General features: G+C 42.4%; 2 protein-coding genes across 2 annotated transcripts; both read right to left on the bottom strand.

Moving 5' to 3' along the window:
• Positions 1-2,172: 2,172 nt before the first annotated feature.
• LOC308392705 (uncharacterized protein) lies at positions 2,173-4,247 on the bottom strand. Its single transcript, XM_080875894.1, has 2 exons — positions 4,126-4,247; positions 2,173-2,926 (listed from the first exon to the last, which is right to left on the bottom strand). The coding sequence occupies exons 1-2, from the start codon at positions 4,167-4,169 to the stop codon at positions 2,479-2,481; spliced, it is 492 nt and encodes a 163-aa protein (XP_080732020.1). The 5' UTR covers positions 4,170-4,247; the 3' UTR covers positions 2,173-2,478.
• Positions 4,248-4,291: 44 nt separating this feature from the next.
• LOC308392704 (sepiapterin reductase-like) lies at positions 4,292-15,356 on the bottom strand. Its single transcript, XM_080875893.1, has 4 exons — positions 14,906-15,356; positions 5,557-5,847; positions 4,889-5,099; positions 4,292-4,630 (listed from the first exon to the last, which is right to left on the bottom strand). The coding sequence occupies exons 1-3, from the start codon at positions 15,330-15,332 to the stop codon at positions 4,909-4,911; spliced, it is 909 nt and encodes a 302-aa protein (XP_080732019.1). The 5' UTR covers positions 15,333-15,356; the 3' UTR covers positions 4,292-4,630; positions 4,889-4,908.
• Between the last annotated feature and the right edge of the window lie 1,344 nt (positions 15,357-16,700).

The raw sequence follows: 16,700 nt of genomic DNA, 5'->3' as shown, positions 1-16,700 counted from the left end.
TTCTGCGGATGTGTATTTCTGCACTGGTCTCTTGCGGTAAATGTCAGTGTCACAGGGTCAGCTTCCTGTTTCTACAGAAAACTGTGTCTGGTGAAATATGTGTAACATAACATCCATCCATCCATTCGCTTCCGCTTATCCTTTTCAGGGTCGCGGGGGGCGCTGGAGCCTATCCCAGCTGTCATAGGGCGAGAGGCAGGGTACACCCTGGACAGGTCGCCAGTCTGTCACAGGGCCAACACACAGGGACAAACAACCATTCGCACTCACATTCACACCTAGTGACAATTTGGATTTTCCAATTAACCTATCCCCACAAGCTGCATGTCTTTGGACGGTGGGAGGAAGCCGGAGTACCCGGAGAGAACCCACGCAAACACGGGGAGAACATGCAAACTCCACACAGAAAGACCCCGGCCTGATGGTGGAATTGAACTCAGGACCTTCTTGCTGTGCGGCAACAGTGCTAACCACCGTGCTGCTGTGCTGCCCAACATAACATTTGAAGCATAATCAAATAAAACAAAAACTCCCTAACAGGGTTTTTTTTCCAGGCGTTGGCATAAGTGTAAATATCGTCTGCTTCATGGTAGTTGTAAGAGTTTGTGTTTCCACTATTTTCTTCACGAGATGGAGAAACAAACCCTTGAGTTGATTTCAAAAATGATAATAAAAAAAAAATTACTCGTGAGACCAATCAATCCAGATGATTTATCCAAAGATAAACATTTCATTGCTTTTTCTACTTCTTCTGTTGTGAAGTCTGCATCAGAGGCGGAGCCAAACACCCGGGGCTTAGCCCTAAAGGGTAGTATGCATGTGGGATTTTTTTTTTTGGGGGTGGGGGGGTTAGAAATGACTGAAAGATTAATAGGCTCTGTTTTGAGTTTTGTTCAAAAAAGAATGACTTCATATAGGGAAAAATATATATCTCATGTGCAGGACACCTTAAACTAGTTTTTTAATTAAGCAGCAAGGCAGAACAAAGTCGGGGCTGTATCAAGACACGAGGACTAAACCCCAATTCAACCAGACCCAGAACTGATCCGGAATTAAAACAGGACTACAACAGTTCAAAATCTGGGCCCTATTTCAGGAAGCCGGTTTAGAAAACTCAGAGTGAAAAACGATACGCAGGGTTGAGTAACCCCGAACTGTCCAACTCGGAATATTCGGTTTCAGAAAGGCTGATAACAATTAGTTCAGTCAACGCGGAGTTGCTTTAACCCCAAGTTAAGCGCGCGCACGAGGATACATAAAGCCCTGATTAGTGGAGCACAGATTAAGCGAGTCACCATGGAGACGGAGGGAAAGAAGGCGCGGTCAATGTATTTCACAGCGCTTGAGGCCGAAATTCTGATGGCAGCATATGCTGATAACATGCAAGTTCCGCGGAAAAAAAAAAGTAACACAGCCTCAGCTGCAAAAGAAAGGGAGCATGCATGGCAAAACATAGCCGACAGAGTCAATGCGTGAGTGTTAATTTAAACATTGATCTAGGGATTTCCACCCATTTAACACGTTATTTTATCATATGTTATTTCATTTTTTATTTCATACATTTGATTTTGTGATGTGATGTGAGCGCAGGTGCAACCCAACAGACCCCAAACGTTCCTGGCAGCAAGTAAAAATGAAATATAAAAATATAGTCCAAACAGGTAAGGTGTAATTGTATTATGAGCCATAGTGCTTGGTCTGTTTGTCCCATGTAAATCAATTGCAGTTAGAGGCTACATTAATTTCCCCTCTGTAAGCACTTATTGAAATTATCTGAGCACATTACAAGTACATATTTGCTTACTCTGTATGCTCAAATGTGACCCGTTATAGCCAACAGAAAAAAAGTGGAGGCCCGAAAAACAGGTGGAGGTCCTCCACCACCACCACTCACAGAGGCTGAGCAGTTGGCTTCCACATTTGTGATAATGTTGGCAGCATCATATATGATCTTCACAGTGCAGAGAACACAAATTAGCATCCATTACTATAATGAAATAATTTGTTAGTTTGAAATGCTACAGGAAACTATGTACCTGCACATTAATGCTGTGGAAAGACTTCCTGTTCACATAGTCTCCTTCATTTACTGAAGGAGCAATGATTGGAATGTGAGTGCCATCTATACAGCCAATCACGCCTGGGAACCGTGAGAATAAATGTAAAATTTAAGATAAGATAAGATAAGATAACCTTTATTAGTCCCACACGTGGGAAATTTGTTTTGTCACAGCAGGAAGTGGACAGTGCAAAAGTTATGACGCAAAAATTAGAATACAATAAGAATAAATACAGTACACAGCTGTACAGAATAGAATAAAATAATATACTATATACAGTAGAATAAAATAGAATAAAAATATACAATAAGATAAAAATAGAATACGAATGCTATATACAACTGAGTAAAAATACAACGATGCCAGAAAAGATTATTGCACTTAGTGTTATTGCACATGTGTGGATGTGTGTGTTTGTTCAGTTAAAGTCTTTGTTATGGAGTCTGACAGCAGTGGGGAGGAAAGACCTGCGAAATCTCTCCGTCCCACACCGTGGGTGCCGCAGTCTCCCACTGAAGGAGCTGCTCAGTGCTGTCACAGTCTGCTGCATGGGGTGGGAGATGTTGTCCATCAGGGATGACAGCTTAGCCGCCATTCTCCTGTCACTCACCACCTCCACTGGGTCCAGAGGGCATCCTAGAACAGAGCTGGCCCTTCGGATCACCCTGTTCAGTCTCTTCCTGTCCCCAGCAGAGATGCTGCCGCCCCAGCAGACCACACCATAAAAGATAGCAGAAGCCACCACAGAGTCATAGAAGGTCTTCAGGAGTGGGCCCTCCACCCCAAACGACCTGAGTCTCCGCAGCAGGTACAGCCTGCTCTGCCCTTTCCTGTAGAGGGCGTCTGAGTTATGAGTCCAGTCCAGTCTGTTGTTCAGATGAACACCAAGATTACAATTTAATTTAATTAAACATCGACTTAAATGCAAAATATATAAGATATATACACAACCTTAACTAGGCCATTAAAATGTACCTTTTCTCTTCTTGGAAGGCTTTCTTATGTTAATAGGAGGCAAGTTTCTGTTGTGATGGTGTAGACATGAATAATTCAGTGTTTAACCTAAAATCCTTCCGGTCAGTAGCTCACAGTTTTACTAGCTCACATTAATTTTTATTGTCTTGTGAAAAAAGCTTTTATTTTTTAGGTTTTTCAAAACAATACAATATTCTATATTTTTCCACTTTTAATCTGAAAAATGTTACAAAGCCTTCAAATTAATCTGGTCTAGTACACCCCACACCCTCCTTTAGACTCACCCTTGTTCGCTTCCATTTAAAATATGATGGCTCTATGATTTAAACATGCATCAGGCTAAGTTCACAGCTCATCTCCAGATTTCAATAAAACTTCTGGAGCAGATTTGTCTTTGTGTGAAACAAACTGTGTCAAAGTTTATTGGTCGGGCGCTCCTGCAGCGGTCTCTCACTAAAGGGTTTAATGGTGGTCACAGGAACAGCTGCTGTTATCTTTCACTTCGCCTGAGCTCCGCCTCTTTGCTCTTTGGTGTGTAAACAGACTTTGCCTCCACATTAAACTGTGCCAGAGTCCTCACCACTGCCGCTGTGGTGTTCTCAGTGTTTCTGGGTAAAACTGTATTACTCGATAAATCGTTTCAGGCTTACACATGGCTCATTATTTTTAAATTATTTATTGTTATTTTGTATTTTTATTTTAAAATGAAATTTTCCATTATTAGTTTCTTTATGGAGAGTCCTGTGTGACCCGACCAACGCACACACTGTGTGTGGGTCGCACACAGGACATCAGTCAGCTGACAGTCATGCTTTGCAGTCACACTGAGGTCAAAGGTTAGTTTGGAGCAGAGAATATAGTGATCAAAGTGGAATAACTCTGCTGGGAAGACAAAGTAGTCACAGCTGTGAACAGGTGACAGGAAGTGCTCCTAGCTAAAAACCCTAGTCAGACTTAAGCCCAGCTTTGCTACCATATCAAGACGACTCATTCATCATCTTTTTCGTCCTGTAATGACAACGAGGAGGTGGAGAACACCTGAGCTGCAGCCATTCCTGTTCTCGGTCGTGTTAAAAGTACCTGCACTCACCTGCTGTAGTTGAGCGTGAAGGTGAGTGGGGTCAAGGGCTGCATCTCTGCTGTTAACCTCAGGATTTGATCACTTCCTGTTTGTGTGATGCTGTCTGAATAAAGAGTTTGTAATTTATGGAAGAAAACAAACAAACAAACAAACAAAAAAACAACAACACACAAACTGACCACACAGCTACTCTCAGATTTATTTCTAACTTGACCAATATCAAGTTTACAAAAGTGAACTCATCACAAAAGAAGTTACATGTCAGATGCACCAAGCAGCACGAACACCAAACGGATCCACTTAAAGCTCTTTAACAAGTAAGGCACCTGAAAACGGCTTCAACACAGCACGGGAATCAAGATGTGATGAGATCATCACAGGGAACCAGCATGAGATATCAGCGCCCTCTGCTGAGGTCATGCTGTTGCCATCTTTTTATACAGTCTGTGGAATGTGTATGGGTCGACCCGAGCTTACGTTAGGGTCTGCGCCGATGTCATCAGGAAACTGTGGGCTAAAAGAAAAAGAAAAAAAAATCAAGGAAAAAAAACCCAACAACAACAACAACAACTAAAAAAAACATGAACATTTTGCTCAGAAACCACACACGCAGCCAGCACGTGGGCAACGTGACAGTGTTTATTCAGCCCAACATTTTAATTTTGTAGAAGCTTTATCTTCTTCCTGTTTATTTTCTTCCCTGAACTTTTCACTGTTTTACTGAAGCTCTTTCTGACCTCAGGTTATAGTGAACCAGAACAGCGGGACGCACCTGTGCTACCTGCTCCGAGTCTACAGGTCGTAGACATCGACGTGAGCACCGGAGGTGTAGCTGTCCTCCAGAAGCAGCTTCATCAGCTTGGCGCAGGACGCCTCACAGCTCAGCAGCTTGCCTTCGGCGAACTGGTCACTAAAGAACTTCCTGATGCTGGGGTCAGCTGACCTGGAGCGAGCCTCCACCTGCATGGCCGTATCCAGCGGTCCTGGAGTGGTCACAAAACAAGAAGTGATGACATGGACAGCATGAAGCCTGCTACTGCTCAGCATGGCTAATGAATCATTATGACAGATTTCTTCAGCTCGGTCTGGTATGGCAGGCCAGAGAGGTCAAAACTAAACCGCTTTCAAAAAAAAAAAAAAAAAAAAAAAAAAAAAAAAAAAAACACATTTAAAAACATTTAAAACTTATTTTAAAATTTTAATTTTGTCCTTTTTCACAATGAATTCATTTTATTTTGTTTACAGTCTGAATTTTATTTTTTAAAATTTTTTTTTACTATTCAGCTAATCGTAATCTGTGTCCTCACATCCTTCAGTTTGATTTGAATTTTGACCCTTTCAGCCCTCCATACTCACATCTGAAGTATTTTGCCTTCAGTGAGCTTCTTGTCTTTTCATGGAAAACTGAACCAGCTCAGCAGGCCACGCCCCCTGCCTCACCTGGTGAATAGCTGAGCACCCGGACGTCCGGCTCCTCCAGTGCCAGCACCTGGAACATCATGTCCCGGGCAGCCTTCCCAGTGCAGTAGAGTGCCCAGGATGGGAAAGGCTTGATGGCGCAGAGTGAGCTGATGTTCACCACGGTGCGCCTCAGACCTGGGCGCTGCGGGAATGCCTGCAGCACCCGGGCGGTGAGGCACCAGGCGGAGCTCACGTTCAGCGACAGGTACGAGTCCACCTCGGCGAGGTCGCTGAAACTCACAGCGAAGCGTGACACGTCACCCAGAGAGGCTGGAGGAGGTGAGGTAATGAAGGTCAGAGGTGAAACCAGCATGAATCACAGAGGTTTAAAGAGTTCATGCATTAAAACATCAGGAAGCAGAAACATTAAAATTCATTTGGATTATTTAACAAAATCAATAACAACATGTTCAAAAAAAAAGTGATTAGGAAGAAGCAAAAACTTACAGAATCCCCCCAACATTCCACCCTTTAGCATCCAGTAATCATAACAGGGACTTGATAAAAGACTATGAAGAGGGGGTTTAAAAGCAATCAATTTTGAAATAATGAATGGCATTTTAAAGATTAATTGGCTCCGATCTTTCTTAAAAAATAATAATGAGATCTGGTTCTTGATACCATCTCTTATTTTCAACAAAGTTGGGGGGATCCAATTCCTTTTAGTATGTGATTTTGAAATTTCTAAACTACCCATAAAACTTTCCAAATTTCATCAACAAGTTTTGTTAAATTGGAAATTAATGTTTAAAAATAACTTTAGTCCCCACAACGTTACATTGTGGAATAATAGGGTGATATTGAATTGGGGGAAATCTATGTTTGTGGAAGAATGGATGACAAAATAAATTTGGTCTGTGACACATAATGGATGGAAATGGACATATACTTGAATTAAACAGGCTTAATGAGAAATATGACATGAGTTGCTCGTTCGAGTTCTATAAAAAGGTTTCACAGAATATCCCAATAGTCCTTGTAAATACGATAAAGAACAATTTTTCAAATATAGGGCTTTGGAGTTGACGTCACGCCGCAATGCATTGTGGGAGCGCAGCTCCATTTTGGGGGTCTACGATCCAAACAAACACACTGTATTGGAACGGCGACTACGACAAGAAACATGCTTAAAAGCAGCTCGAAAGAAAACGGATGGTATAGAGATCGATTGCGTCCAGAGGCGAAGCAGCGGTATTTGAAAAAAATAGAGTGCATCGCAAATCTGGACCCATACGACATACGGCAGTGGAGTAAAGACCCAGACGACTTACCGCCACTGTCCTACCCCGATATCTTCACCTATCTTGTTTGTGGAGTAAGTGCTTACACTGCGAACCAGTTTCGTAATTACAAGTCACTGGAGGCGCATATCCAATTTACAAATGGCTGGGTGCAAGATTTGGCTATTTTCAAGCCGCCAAAATCTGAGTACGTCGTCATTCATACCAAGGTAAGTCAGCTGGAGTGCATCGAGTGACATAGCCATTTTCCACCCCCCACCATAATTAATGTTATACCTCTATCATTGAACTGCTAAAATATCGTTATCATATTATGTGCCCATAATTGTATAGTAGATGCAAATTAACACATTGATAATCGGGCAAATTATTAACGCCAATCAGTGTCCTCCCTGTCTCATTTCATTTATTGTCTTTACATCAACCTTGTCCTTGCATGTTACAGGTACTGCACTCCCAAAGATTGAATGAACCTGCATTACGACCATGGGTAATTGTAAGCACCACAGGGAAGGTCGAAACTGCACACTGCACCTGTATGGCCGGAGTTGCTGAGACCTGCACCCATGTCGCTGCACTTCTGTTTAAAGTGGAGGCAACAGTGAGGATACGTGGCACAAAGACAGTCACAGATGAACCAGCTTACTGGGTTTTGCCGGGGAACACAACCAAGATACAGCCAGAGGTTGGCCATAACATTGACTTTACATCTTCAGCAGCACAAAAAAAGACTCTTGATGAAAATATAAACGGACCGTCTGTGGTGAAAGGCAGAAGAAGCCGTCGTTCAAAAAGAAAGATTCCCTCTGCTACGTTTGAGGAGTTGTCACCAGTGTTAGACACACTTCAAAAACACAATAAAGCAGTGTGTTTGTCTGGATTGGAGAAATACTACACATCACACACTGTACAGTCATCCACATTACCACTGTCTCTGGCGTGTTTGCACAGCACAGGTGCACAGTCCCTTGGCCTTACCGAGCTACAACTGCACTGCGTAAAGTACATAAACACAGCAAAAGTTACTGAAGAACAGGCAGAAGCTATTGAGGTACGCACAAGACTGCAACACAAGAGCCCAGAATGGTATGCTTGGCGTGCTGGGAGGATCACAGCTTCAATGATGCACGCTGTGTTTGCCACCACTGTAGAAAAACCCGCCATTACTGTGATTAATCGTGTTTGCTACCCTGTTAACTCTGTCTGTAATGTGCAAACAACTTGGGGACTGGAGCATGAACAGGATGCTCGACATGCCTACACCCAGACAATGTCAGCATGTCACAAAAACCTACAGGTCCGTATGTGTGGTTTTCTTGTTAACATGGCTTTTCCTGAAGTAGGAGCATCTCCTGATGGACTAACCACGTGTGAATGCTGTGGGAAGGGGTGCCTAGAAATTAAATGTCCATTTAAATATCGATGTGACAGCATTCAGCAAGCGTTGAATGCACATGACAAAGACTTCTGCCTCGAGTTGACAGCAAAAGGACTTAACTTGAAGAAGACACATCGCTTCTACTCACAAGTGCAAACACAGGTCTTTGTGGCCAACGCAAAGCACTGTGACCTCGTGGTATGGACACAAAAAGACATGGCAATTTTACGCATCTTCCCAGATGTGCACTTCTGGGAATCACATTTAAAGAAAGCTCAGGAGTTCTTTCAGAAGGTGTGCCTTCCTGAACTTGTAGGAAAACATTTCTCTAAGCGAAATGCAGCCCCGAGTGGTCACAACGTTTTTTCTTCTGGTGTCTAGTTTTTTGTCAGAAGTGCATTGAAATATGTATAACTTGATTTCAAACGTGCAGCACTTACCATGTACCAATTGTCAAAGTGTGAAATAAAGAGTGCAAAGCAGTTATTTGTTATCTTGCTTTTATTATAACGTAATTTTAGTGAAACAAAGAGTTCAAAGTGATGATAAACTTTCGCTTATAGTATACAGGTACAGAAATGGTTACATAACGCAATGTCAATGTGTTCATACAGTCACACATACAAAAAACTAAAAAGGTTTTCCTTTTTTAAACAATTATTAATTAACAAGTACAAGTCTCAATTGTGCCTGGTTTCACTACCACACTGGGGCACATGTTAACCAAAACACAACACACCCTCACAATTTTATCAAGGAATGTAACGTCTTCACCCTCACATGGAAGAAGAGAACGGATGGGCATGGTAGTATGTAGCATTTTGAATTTGTTGCGCAAACTGCCAATTACTCGTTCAACATGGATTCTTAGGTGTGCAATGGCTCGTGTATTTTCTATGTCCTTGGCATCTAGTTGACAGAAGCCCCTTGTAAATGCTGGGATCTTTACCTCCGCACACATCATTCCCACCGCATCTCTGATGTCAAAGCCTCTGTCAGCCAAAACTACATCCCCTGGTAACAGCTTGTTAAGTATGCCACATTGCTTTGTGATGTGTTTATCTGATGCACGGCCCCCCCACCCCTTAGAAATGAATGAAATTGCACCTTGTGGAGTAATCCCGATCAGATATTTCATGGTGTGTGTACCCTTGTAGTGTGAGTACGTTTGAGCACGAGCCTTTAAATTAGATGGTCGTTCTGTACGAATTTCAAAACAGTCTACAATGATGGCTACACGATTTCCAAAAGTGTCCGTAAATTGTGGTGGCATTGTTGCTTGCAAACAGTGCCTCTCTGGCCAGTGTACAAGTATTCCAAAGCGGGCATACAACACGTCAATTGTATCAGAAAAGACAGAAGAAAGAGTTTTGTGGGAGACATTGAATAGATAACTAAGATGCTGAACAGGAAGATCAAGTCTAAGTCGCATAAGTGTGAGTAAAAGCATTTGGAAATGTGACAGTTTCTTTGATGCTGGTAGGAAAACTTTTACATTCTCGAGCACGGACATAAAAATAGCAAAACAAGTAAAACCGGTGTAATATTTCACTTTTTCCGTGTCACCCTTTAAAAAGTTTTCATTCAGCTCTGTCTTGTCCAACTTTGATTTAAGCTTTCTGTTCTCCTCCAGCAGCCGGTTTATTTCTGCTCTGCTCTGTACACAGCGCACACAATCATTTGTCAGTTGTTGATCTTCTGTCTGTTTCTCTCTGATATCAATGTTTTCTGCATCTGCACCCGTTACCTCTGCTTCTACTTGTCCAGCACAAATTTGTCCCTCAGCCAAAATAACAAGGTTGTTATGGTGTTGCTCTTCTGTGGTGTCCATCTCTGGCTGCTCTTCTGTGGTAACTTCTGCTGAGGCTTCACCTTCACACTCTGCTGCTCCATTGTCAAAGCCTGTCCAATAAAAAGAGTGCAAATACACAAGGGAAGTTTTAAATGGTTTATACATTAAGGCCGTATGAATACTCAAAAATGTTTGTGTTAATTGACTAAGATCAACTTTTAAAATAAGAGACTGTGGCTGGGCGTGCGGTTGTCGTTTACCTCCAAATAGTACTTTATTTTGTTGACGTTGTGTTCGCCTCCTGTGACGGTCTGAATGTGATGTTCGGGTTTCGGAGTGCCCCATGTGTAGCGTTGGTACCCAGTCTGGATTTGTTTGATCCATTTCATAGGCAGGCTTCCCTACAGTTGTGCGAAACAATTAGCGAATCGTTACATAGCACATATGTCTGCAAAGTCACTCCATTCGATGTTTGATCGCAATTTCTATAACTTCCGAGACCACCAACGGTAATATTATTCAGCTTTGAAGTGTGATAAGAACATATTTAGAACTTACCGGAATGAAAATGTCGTGAGCACACCAGCTGATATCTGGAGACGTAACAGAACTTGATATCAGCTCGTCTCACGGCTGCTATCCAGGCTAGACGCCTTCGTTTGGTAACATCCGATACATGAGCTCCTTCATGTTGCTTCCAGGTTGGGAAAGCATAAAAAGACAATCCAACCTTATTCCCGTGCCGGTCGTAAGATCGAACATTGCAGCCGAGCACACAGCAAGTACGAACCATGGCTATGCTATCGCTTCTAGCTTAGACCCCCAAAATGGTGAATCGGGCTAAAATCCTTTCCACGCCCACCCCCGTGACATCACGCTCCAAAGCCCTATACAGACTCCAAATTTACATAAAATTAAACTAGATGGACTTGACTTGGTTAATGAAACATGCAATAATCAATTTAGATTATAACAAATCTGAGATCTCGTTGATCAGAACCAAATATTTAAAATTTCCAATTCCCCCAAATTTAAAGAAGTCCATTTTAGAACTACAAAAAATATTTACCCCTCCAATGAATTTATGAGAGACAGATTTAAATTTGTGTTAGACAACTGTTATATTTGTAAAACAACTTTGGAAACAACAGAGCACATGTTCTATGGATGGGTGACAATCCAGAATTTATGGAAATCTCTCCATGTCCTAAATATTTTCAAAATATTCAAATTGGAGTAATCCTTAAGGACAAAAATAGTGAGTTTTTAGTTAACAATCTCATTATTATAACTAAGTATTACATTCATAAATGCCGATATGCTAAATCCCCCCCTTCATGGCCTGCTCTTAAAAACGAACTCTCCCTGTTCCGTAAATCTCTTAAGCTAATAAATAAGCCCCAAGCAATCAAACTGCATAGATTTTTAGAAGAGTTTGATTTTTCTTAGCCCCTTATTTAAGTTATGCGTCTTGTTTATGGAACCTCACTTTTAGAGATTTTATGATCCCCCTTGTCTCCTTTATTTCTGTTCCTTGTTTTTCCATTCTTTTTTATTGTTATTTATTTATTTTTGTATTGGTTATTCATCTTTTTATATTATTATTATGTAGATGTGTGTATAAATGTGTACGTATGCATTTACACACACACACACACACACACACACACACACACACACACACACACACACACACACACACACACAGACACACAGACCGCGAAGGCCGGGTCCTCCGAAGGATGCAGCCGACGTTTCGGGACACAGCTACAGTCCTCCTCCCTGAATTTGCCTCCTCACTGGAGGTTTGAATTCCATTCCCTCACATTTAAGGCATTCATGAAATATTAACTACAAACTGATACAAACGTGTCGGTCACGTCATCTAAACCGCAGACCAGGCACGTGCAGGGGGGGGGGGGGCTAGAGGGGCTTGAGCACCCGCCCCTTTCCTGATGGGTGCCCAAGGTGCCCTTTTGTTGAGGCAACTTTTAAAAAAAAATTTAATTATTATTATTTTTTAATGTGTGTGTGCGTGCGGAGTCCTGTCTGTGCCCCTCAACAATAATATTTAACTATTAATCACAGTTTTGCTAAATAAAAGGATCTGGCTTGCATCAGTCACATGATCACATTTAACCAATGATCGCCCTTGATGGCAGAACGCGCTGGTTACGAGCCGGGAACGAGCTCACAAAGAGCACGCGCATTTTTTCCGGTCCGGAGCTGTAGGAGAAACACAAGTTAACTCAGAGACACAGACTGATGCGACAAAACCAGTAAGTAGGTGTACAGCGTACACTGTAGTGTATAGCACACAGGAGTATTAGCTTATTACGTACACGTTGGTAAGCTGTCTTGTTGCAACTGACGAACTGAAACAAACGAGCGTGCTGTGTGTGCAACAGCGCGACAAACATTACCTGTCCTTTTATTAACTGCACAGGTAGTGCTGGTCATAGCTGCTGGCTACCTGTGTAAGGCTGTCATGGGTCTGTAGCTCTGTCACCGTTTTAGGGAACATATTTAGTTTTAAAGTATTTAGAAACATATTTAGTTTTAAAGTAAGTTTCTGGGCTTTTCCTGCCTTTCTGGAGGGATTATATTTCACTAAAAAACGATCTAATATGCATGTCCACATTAGGGCTGCCACAAACGATTATTTTGATAGTCGACTAGTCACCGATTATTTTTGCGATTAGTCGATTAATCAGATCATCATCCATTGGACGTAAAACGTACAGCTTATTGCACCAGCAGCATCTGCTCATATATAACTATCATTAGCTTACAGCTTTAAGTGTTTAAGGTATGTGCTAACTAAAAATAAAGACAAGATGATAGTTTGTTTCAGTGAAGTTTAATAAACTCCTTGCTATCTAAAATATAAAAGGACACCGGAGTAGATTCTCCAGCATCTCACACTTCTGATAATCAGTTGTCTGCTTGACGTTTATTCAGCTGTGTAAAAACTATAACTTTAATCTCAGCCAAACAGATTTACTCAGGAACAAATAAAATACAAAAAAAAAAGCAAAAAAAAAAAAGCCAAACAATAACATTTTTAAGTTATCTAAGTGACTCATATGTTTAACCTGAGTAGCGAAAGACGGCGGTGGGTTTGAAAACGATTTGCCGGGAGTCCGGTGTTCTCACGGCTCTAGTGAGCCTTACCGCCGGCTAGCTATCGAGCTAGTGGGTAACAGACGTCTCCGAAAACGTCGGAGCGCTTTTGAAAATATGCGGTGTCTTGATAAACTGAGCAGATATTTCAGGTTTCCACAGCTACATTCTCGCCTGAAAATATGTTAAACGTTTATTTTGTGACCCAGAAAGAATAATAAGAGTAATATTAAAACTAACTAGCTGCCGCCATTGTTGGAAACTGAGCTGGGCCGCGCTATGAATTCTGGGACACAGCTGCTTCTTCGGGGTTTAACGGCAGCTGGCATCCTTGTACATGCAGTGCTGCCATCTTCTGTTTCAATCCGTTATTACACTCTTAAATCCTACTACATATTCCTGCGTCTTTTGTGATCTTACAAAGCTTCAAACGACGCGTCGACTATTAAATCAGTCGTCGACGATTTTGATAGTCGACATAATCGTGACTAGTCGACTAATCGTGGCAGCCCTAGTCCACATAATAATTATTATAATTATAATATATTAAAAAACACACGCTGTATTTTAAAGAACATACATTAAGAAGCAGATTATATAAGATTTATATTTTAAATAAGACAAAATTTGGATTTTACAGCAGTAAAATGATTGTATCTCTACAGTTTAAAAATGTAATAAGCTTTGCCCTGCACAGAGTGGATAGTGAAACAAATGGAATCATCATCAATACATTATTTCATATTTATTACTTCCCCCTCCTCATTGCTTTATTATTGTAGCTCTAGTAATAAATAATAATAAAAAAAGATTCTGGATCAGCACAGTGATGCCCATAGTATATACAGTATTCTGAAGAAGGTCTAAAATGTCACTGTGTGTGCATGTGTGTGTTTTATTTAGATGGATTTAAAAAAAAAATATTACTCATGATATAACATTGTCCAGACATGGCTGGTAAGGACATGAGGAGGAAACAGCAGGAGCTGTGTGAGGCTACTAAAGGCAGTGCTATAACATTTTTCTGTCATCATTTTATTATAGATTAAGTGTAAGAGTTGTTAGGTGTGGATAATTAGATTATAGTTTATTGCAATAGCAAGTTGTGCCTTGTTCTCACATAGCAAGTGGAGAGTGATATATGAAATGATGGGATGGAAGGAAGAAGAGAAGCAAAGAGTGAATCACAGGCAGAGCCTAAATTATTTCTCACAGTTTTTGTTGCCTTATGGTTCCAAGCGCTGTCACCAATCTTTGCATTTTGTTATTATCTCATGACACTTGTTTAATCAGCTACCATCTCTCCTATGGGCTTTTTAATGTCTACAGTCTCAGATCAACACAGCCCTGCCCTCCAGCACTATCAGCAGCAACCTCTCAACAGCAACATTGTACCCATCAGGTAAAGCATCGGCTACGTTTGCGTTGCCTTGTTGCCCATATTAGATTCTTGATGAATGTGTGTTGTTGTTATGCAGCCTGGTTCAATGTGCCCCTTTAAACCTCTCTGCACAGCCCTGCCGCAGACCACATAACTTCACTTCCAAAAACAAACATTTAATTTACAAAACTGATTTTGTTTTTCTTCCAAGTCACTGAGCTAATTTACCACAGGCAGCGAGACAGGCTGCGCATCTGATTGGACGAAGTGAGGGCGTTACAGGTGCCTCCTCTTCAGACATCACTTAGCAGCACAGCCGTGTAATAATAATAATAATAATAATAATAATAATGATGATGACTTTCTGCCAAACACACACTAAACACACGTGACTCCACGCAGCCCGTCCTCACCTGCGTTGTTGACCAGCATCACGTGATCCATCTGCTCGATAAGCGCGTCTTTCGCGGCTCTGATAATTGCCTCTAGCCCCTCCGTCCGACCCACGTCAGCCACTACGCTCTCCACCCTGAGCCCGGCTCGGCCCGCCTCTGAGGCGGCCAGCTCTGCCTGCACATCATGGAGGTCCTCACCGGAGCGAGCCGCCAGCACGAGTCCGGAGCCCGGCGTCACCAGCCGTGACAGCTCCCGGGACACTGCCCGGCCGAAGCCCCTGGAGGCCCCGGTGATGATGCACAACGCTCGGCCCAGACTCGCAGACTCCGCGGAAGCCATTGTGGTGATGATGATTCTTCTTCTCCTGGGCTTATATGGCTTCAGTCCGGCGGCACTCTGGCGCCACCTCTCGGCTTCATCTGTCTGCACCTTGACAGAGTTCATTCACTGAGGCGCGTGATCCCCCCCCCCCCCCCCACACACACACACACACGATGACCCGGAGTCAGAGTTATGAAAGACGAAGCTGAACATCATGAGATCATATATGAACGGAGTGCTGAACACAAGCTCACGTCTTTAAAGTTTCACAATTATTAAGATTGTTATTATTGCACATTTCCAGTTTGGACCCAGAGTTCACAGTGCAACACCCTGTCAAACTCAGAGTATGATGGTGGCTAGTTGCAGTCCAAGATGAATGTAAACAGCTGCAAAACTAACTTTTAGTCTGTATTTGTGACTGAGTAAATAAAACAGAGACAGAGCAGTGGCCGGGCTCTGTGCGTGGACGTGCTGCAGTGTGTTGAAGCACAGGAAACAGGTATACGAATGGCTACAGACCAAACCTGTAAGTCACAGGTTGCCCCACCCCAAATCCTACCCGCACTTCCTGTTCATCTCTGACACAGGTGGGATCTGCTTTCAAAAGAAACTTCCTGTTTTTTTCAGGCTTTAATCAGCAACTGAGTCCAGAAACAGCTTACTGAGGTCATAGGTTAGCTGAGCAGGACTCTCATTACCTCATTAATTTCAGAGGAGTTGCTTCCTGCTGGACATTAGGGAGAGTGGGTCAGGGGAGGTCAGTTCCATCTTCTGTATACAGGCTTTAGGCCCACACTCAGCAGCTCCAGTGGGAAACATCCCTCTTAGTTTGGATTTATTATTATTACAGCTTTGAAATTCATATGAGTTGTTCGCACTAAAGTAAAAAGCACCATCACTTCATGTGGAGACCCTGTCGGCGCCAGCTGCGGTTGCAAGGCTGGAGCCGATCAAAAAAACACCCTGATGACGACTGTGTTTAGACTGTTCCCCCCATTCCATGCAAGGCCACCTGGGTTGGGTGGAAGACTGTTCATCCCCCCTCCCTTTCCAAACGCCTTCCACGCTTATTCCTTTCCGATGCTGACGGTGGATCAAGGAGACCAGCGCACGCAGGCCCGGATGTACTGTCTAAATCGACTGTCTCACCCTTTACCCACCCCTGTTGCTTCTCATGTGTTTCTTTGGTGTATTTTTTTCATGTGTTATGTGCAGAGGTGTTTTTTTCTGTTCTCAAACTGATCTCCCTGTTGGAGCTCAGTCTGGGGGGAGTTATTTTTTCTCCTTATCTTTCCTCATGTGGTGCATTTTCCATTGTTATACCTCTCTGACCTGTCTTCCCCATGTGATTTTTTGTGTAATGTATGTATGGTCGGAGGGTAAGATGGCGCCGCCATTGCATGCAATAGGTCGGCAACCTTATGAAATTAGGAAATTTACCCTTGTGGGACTAATAAAGGTATATCAAATCAAATTACGAGACTCGAG

This window comes from Rhamphochromis sp. 'chilingali' (genome assembly GCF_963969265.1).
Source record: "Rhamphochromis sp. 'chilingali' genome assembly, chromosome: 2".
Classification (NCBI taxonomy): domain Eukaryota; kingdom Metazoa; phylum Chordata; class Actinopteri; order Cichliformes; family Cichlidae; genus Rhamphochromis; species Rhamphochromis sp. 'chilingali'.
The sequence above is the reverse complement of the archived record's forward strand: the minus strand, read 5'-3'. Positions and strand labels throughout refer to the sequence as shown.

Excerpts from the sequence above, each read along its gene's own strand:
- LOC308392705 (XM_080875894.1), bottom strand. The coding sequence starts at position 4,169 with ATGCAGCCCTTGACCCCACTCACCTTCACGCTCAACTACAGCAG. Across the intron at positions 2,927-4,125 it reads TTCACGCTCAACTACAGCAG|ACTGGACTGGACTCATAACT; the intron begins GTGAGTGCAGGT and ends TCTGAACAACAG.
- LOC308392704 (XM_080875893.1), bottom strand. The coding sequence starts at position 15,332 with ATGAACTCTGTCAAGGTGCAGACAGATGAAGCCGAGAGGTGGCGCCAG. Across the intron at positions 5,848-14,905 it reads GATGCTGGTCAACAACGCAG|CCTCTCTGGGTGACGTGTCA; the intron begins GTGAGGACGGGC and ends CACCTCCTCCAG. Across the intron at positions 5,100-5,556 it reads GGTGCTCAGCTATTCACCAG|GACCGCTGGATACGGCCATG; the intron begins GTGAGGCAGGGG and ends TGACCACTCCAG.